This window comes from Phaethon lepturus, unplaced genomic scaffold (genome assembly GCF_000687285.1).
Source record: "Phaethon lepturus isolate BGI_N335 unplaced genomic scaffold, ASM68728v1 scaffold49164, whole genome shotgun sequence".
Taxonomy (NCBI): Eukaryota; Metazoa; Chordata; class Aves; order Phaethontiformes; family Phaethontidae; genus Phaethon; species Phaethon lepturus.
The window spans coordinates 439-6,319 of NW_010536470.1; the positions used below are offsets into that span (position 1 = coordinate 439).

The 5,881-nt window shown below is 45.6% G+C and overlaps 1 protein-coding gene across 1 annotated transcript in view; it reads left to right on the plus strand.

The window, feature by feature from the left end:
- Positions 1–2,741, plus strand: part of UCK1 (uridine-cytidine kinase 1) — a gene marked incomplete at its 5' end in the record, with an annotated part of 3,175 nt that extends 434 nt beyond the window's left edge. The window contains 5 exons of the mRNA XM_010286165.1: positions 456–552; positions 678–820; positions 919–1,013; positions 2,090–2,138; positions 2,554–2,741. Coding sequence (XP_010284467.1) covers positions 456–552; positions 678–820; positions 919–1,013; positions 2,090–2,138; positions 2,554–2,741 — 572 coding nt within the window. The remainder of the gene's footprint in view (positions 1–455; positions 553–677; positions 821–918; positions 1,014–2,089; positions 2,139–2,553) is intronic.
- Between the last annotated feature and the right edge of the window lie 3,140 nt (positions 2,742–5,881).

Below are 5,881 nucleotides of genomic sequence, written 5' to 3' on the forward strand. Positions count from 1 at the left end.
GCTACGGCTTGTGAACGGGACCGTGATCTTGGCTGAAGCCAAGTGCCTGCTGTAGCTTCCCCAGGGTGGATAATGAGAAGCATTAAAGACTTCTGAGGTTTTCTAAATTACATTTAGCTAACAGACTAGAAGAGTTGCACAAAATTATACAATTACCAAGCGGTTTGGTAAAATTATATAATTACCAGCTTCACATTTGGGTTCTTAATTTTATTGTGTTGTAGTTGCCTACAAACAGCAAATTCTCTCTTCCTTACCCCTGTGACCAAGTATTAGCAATTACAGCTTGGGCAGAGAGTGTTGGATTGCTGCTGGTAGGAAAGAATAAGCTGTAAGTCCCTTTTTCCCGGTGTAACACTGGACAGAGAGTTTTTCCTTCGGGTCTAGGAAGTCTGAGCAGAACGTTTGACGCAGCAGCATCTGAACATCTTCCTCTTTAAAACTTCCTCTTGCAGATGCTTTTGATAACGATTTGATGCATACAACCCTGAAAAATATTGTTGAGGGAAAAACAGTTGAGGTACCAACCTACGACTTTGTGACCCATTCTAGGTAGGTTTTGGTTTTGTGTGAAGTCTTGGGGGTGTGTGGGTGTCCCCAGCTGTGTGGGGGCCGGACTGCTTGACTGTGCTGTGAGACCCATTTAACGAAGTGCTCTGGGTGTTTTCTCCTGGCAGGCTGGCAGAGACGACAGTGGTCTATCCTGCTGATGTTGTTCTCTTTGAAGGGATTCTGGTTTTCTACAATCAAGACATTCGGGACATGTTCCATCTCCGGCTCTTTGTCGACACAGATTCCGATGTCCGGCTGTCCCGCAGAGGTAATGCTCTAATGTCACGGGCAGCGTCAGCCAGCTCGTGTTCCTTATCCATCCTCAGCCATATGGTAAGACTCGTGGGTTTTATCTTCCCGTCCCAGTTCTGCGAGATATGAAGCGTGGGAGGGACCTTGAGCAGATCCTCACCCAGTACACCATGTTTGTCAAGCCTGCCTTTGAGGAGTTCTGCTTACCGGTACTAAATGTGTCACTGACTGATTTGTGTGGTCTTTTGGCGGGGAGGAGGAGCCGGGTTGCCCGCGGATTAGCTGCGCTGTAGATGCAGCAGCAGTGGCTTTTGAAATTCGTATTTCACAAGTCCCATGCTTTCCCCTCTGCCTCATCTATTACAAGCTGCTTGTTTAAGGAACTTAAATGGTTGGTCCCATGGCAAAGCACCATGGCAAACCCTAGAGGCTGTGCATGTTTTCTCACTGCTCGCTGTCGTGGGCTATTTTAGCATGGTTTACTCTGACTGAAACTCTCCCACTCTGCATTTATCCTTAAGTAAGTCTTGCAGGAAGAAAGAAGAGTTTGGTTTCCAGCAGACACTCTCTCTCCACAGGGAACACTGGTGAAAACCTGGAGCAGACCATTATAGCGTCTGCTTGCTATGCTGTGTAATGCAGGGTCAGTTTAGGTGCTGATGTAATCAAATTAATTTGGAGAAAAACCCTTTGAGAACAAAATCCTGTATGTAGATTAAATAAGATGGAAAAGACTAGCTCAGGTGCCTCTTGTTCTAGATCAAAGCAATTCTCAGATTGTAAAAGTACTCATTAGAAATGCTGAATTTGCCAGCCCTTGCCAGCCCTTTTATAAGTAGGGGAGGGGGGGGAAGCAAGGACTCTATGGTGGTAAAAATCAATAAAACATCATCAGAGGCAGGAAGGAATTTCACATGCACATTGGATACCTTGGCTCTCAGCAGAGATTTAGCAATGGCTTGTGAAATGCTGATTAGAACCAGCTCTTAGCAAACAGACCTCAGCCTTGAAGCGCACGACCCGTTTGAAGGCAGCTCACTCTTCAGAAGTATAAAAGTAAGTACTCCACACTTGGCCTACTGCTTCTATCTAAATTCTACTAAAATTCAGTTCACGTTAGCCAGCATGACTTCTCAATTCATTTAGGTGATACCGTGACGGAGAGCTTTAACTTAACAGTCTCAGAGCACTGAAACCCCTCCGTCTGTGCCCTCAGCTTTCTGGTGTTTGGTAGCTTCTGCCTAGAATAAAGCTGTCTTTTGCCACCACTGTTTCTGTTTTGCAGACAAAGAAGTATGCAGATGTGATCATCCCCCGAGGAGTTGACAACATGGGTAAAAGGGAGTTTTTGGTTTCCTGATTTCTCTGGGGAGACCACCTTTGGGGTTGGGAAGAGAGCAGGTGGCACACCACTGCCTTGTTTCCATGCTTCTAAGGAAAGGTGTTTTGCTGGAGAGGCGGAGGGGAGGGAGCTGCTCGGAGCCTGGTCGGGGTGACCAGCTGCTCAGCCTGCGGAGGGCTGGAAAAAGTGACGTGCCATTGGAGATGCAGAGCAGGACGGCAGCGTTAGAGCTGGTGTTGCAGTTGCTGGTTTCTGTGGCGGTCTGACCTTGCTGCAGGGGGCAGGCATAGTTTCTTTTAAGGGCTTGTTGTTAAAACTTCAGTTGAGGAGGGCTGGATGCTCCACATTTTCCAGATAGCTCGGCCAAGAAAGCCTATGTGTCCTTTATTTCCTGTTCCTCTCCACAGTTGCTATAAACCTCATAGTGCAGCACATTCAAGACATCCTAAACGGAGACATCTGCAAATGGCAGCGAGGGGCAATGAACGGACACAGTCGGACCTACAAGCGCCCATTCCCTGAACAGACAGAGAGCAGCAGCGTGCTAGCGGCCGGCAAACGCTCCCACCTGGAGTCCAGCAGCCGTCCACACTAACCTGTCTGGAGGATTTGCCTCTGGTCCAGGCCAACAGTGGAGACAACTTTGGGAAAGAAGGACTTCAACAGAATGAATGGTTGGTGAAGTGCCCTTTAAATCATCCTAGCAGCACAGGGGATACTGGTGTGAAACTTCTCGCAGAGGGGAAAGAGGTGGCCTAACTGCCCCGCTCCCCTCCAAAACCCCTCCCTTTTCTCCCTGTGATGTGTCTGGAGTTGTTGTGTTACTCGACGAACTGGTTAAAGGCAATGCTGCTTGCCTTTTTTTAATTTTCAAAATGAAATCTAATGCTGAAGTCTCCCCTGAAAATTAAGCGCTACCAGATGATTAGCAAGGTGATACCCCATTTTCCCGATGATGATCTTCCTTAGCAGGAAAATCAGCTGCCTGTTGTTTCAAGAGAAAAACCAGTCTCTTTAGCCCATACCCTGTTAATGTAAACAAGCAGGTGCAGTCCTTACTCTTCTCCACCTTGTTGGGACCTCGAGTTCTGGCATTGCTGTCCTGCTGACCAGCCTCCCTTCTAGCCTGTAGTAGCATGTGGGGGCGGAAGGAATGCCTGTAGAGGAATCCCTCCCCTGAGATAGGGACAAAACAGAGACTGTCTGGGACAAATGGGAACTTGCAGTTCATCAGGGGGACAGGCCCAAGAAGTTGTGTGATTCTGGTGCCTAATTTATTCCTTTCTAAGCTCCTGAATCTTCCTACACTGTAGCATTAATTTTTGTACCCAAATAGTCTCGTTTACCACAGTTATTGAATGTGTGAGCTCCAACTGGATTGAGATGCTCATGGAAACAGAAAACTGACCTTGTCAGTATTAGTGTCTTTTAGGGCATTTCTGTACTGCTGGTTGCAGATTCTGCTGGGCGGAATCCGTCCCCTTCCAGAGCTGGGTTGTAAGATCAGCAAGGGGGAAAGCTGTGAATTGCAAGACCCTCCTTCTGATGGCACAAACAGCACTCTGGACGCGCTTCTATCCCCATACGAAGGGTCGAAGTGGTTGCCTTGCACTCAGGCAGTTTAAACTCAAGAATGTCTGCTTTTCTAAAAAGAGCAGACAAGAGGCTGGAAGTATAAACAAACAGTGACATCCTGGTTTCTGTAGCTTATCCCAGATAAGTGATACTGCAGCAACATGAACTTTCTGGAAAAGAATTCTGAAATGAAGTGCTGCTTGGGCCTTTGAAAATGTCCTTGTGGTATCCTTCTTGAATCTGGACTTACGGTGTAATTTTAAGAATGGGGGTGGAGGGAAATACTTTTTCGTATTTGCTGGTTTTCTAAAACTAGGGTCTGGCTGTGTTGGTTGTGGGTGTGTTACTTTGGCTAATAAACAAATGAACAAATAATGACCAGAAATGACCACTTTTATATAAAAGGTATTTGTGCTACTTGCACTACACTGGCACAAAGGTACAGAAAGGAACACTTCTGGAGATGCTTTTATACTCGACAGTTCTTTCTCCTTTTTAACTCAGAACTGTTAGCTTTAGTTCTGTAATGGCTGAAGCTTCAGAGAAAAAAAAATTGCAGTCTGCACTGTCATCCCTATAGTCTTTTGAACACTGGACATCGGTAAAGGTTCGTTGTCTATTAGTGATCGCCCCAGTTCGGTGCTAGGCTTCTGTAGTGCCGAGGAGAAAGCAGTTCATTTCCTAACTGCTGCCGGGTGCTGTTCAGCTCAGGGTGACAGACTTAGAGTATGAGCTACTGCACTGGAGCATTAGCTATCAAGGCTGAGTTAAGTAGGAGCAAAATAAAACCTACTTTGAATGACTGTGGTGTTTGATCATACCTTCCTCTGGGGGCGGGGGGCTCAAAGTAGCCTTGAATAGCATTTGTTAGAGCAGTAAGGAACTCTATGGTAGAAACACTGTGGTCTGTCTAGGGCTGCTGTTAGTCAGCTTGGAGCTGTATTACAAAATCCTGCTGCTGCAGCCACATGGAAAAAAAAATCAAGCATGGTGTAGGTACTATAACCCTCGTTGAATACCTGTACAGAGCTCTTACCAATTCCTCACTGAGCAATCCCAGTCCTTTACTTGCACCTTCTCCTACTCTGTGAATTCCCCTGGCTGTGCAGGCCAGGGCATGGGCTGAGTTACCTGCAAGGTTTTTACCCTGAACCCATGTGTACAAGTTGGAGCTGGTTTCCTTGTCACTATCATCAGTTCTACTTTGCTCAGAGTTCCCCTTCCTGTGAGATTTGAGGTGTAACCCCGCAGCCCAGTAAATACAATACTGCCATTGCTAGCAATGTGCCACAGGCTTCAGATAAGCACCGCAAGGCCAAGGGATTCGTCTGGCTTTGGCTGACTTCCTGCCCTGCCTGAAGCGTTGTTTTAGCTTGTGTAGCTGCAACAGCAATTTTTTTTAATGTCTATTATTTGTTTTATTTTTACTTGGCTTCATAAAAATTATGGTTATGCCAAATGATTATACATAGATAATAGTAACAAGTCATTATTCTGTGTGGAACGAACTATTTATAAACCTAGCTTAATGCTGTAATGTGATGAAATAGGGATGATGATAGCAGAGCATTGGAAGTGGGGGCAAAGAATGCATTGCTGAGCAATATAGTCATGGGATGATGCTGACAACTGCAGGGCCAGTTATTGATAGTTAAAGACACGTAAACTTTGGCGCTGGGAAATTCCATTTTTTAGGGGTAACAAAGAAAACAGAAAAGTATCCAGTGTGTTGGAGAGTACCAATTTATAGGAACTTGTAACATGGAATTGCAGACCAAGGTGCTAGGGAACATATAAAATAGCCCTAAATAAGTGCAACATAGTGCAAGAAGGAAGGAACCATCAACACCACACTCCCAGGAAAGAGGAAGAAGAAACCCTTGCAGCATGCTTTTTCCAGCAAAGGAGCTGGCATGCTGTTGACTGGTCAGCAACCTTCAGACCCCAAGGGGCAGTGGAGAGGTGACTGTAACAGGGGTAGAAGTTGAGAATGGTGCTCATAATGGCAATATTACTGTTGAGACCTTTTCTGTAACAGTATTTTATTTTCATTTCCTGTAATAATTAGATCTGGACTACTATCAATTATTTGATCAGACTGTTAAGATTTCAATTATACTAACAATAAATTCTTGGCTTTGCATAAAAGGCGTTTCCTTT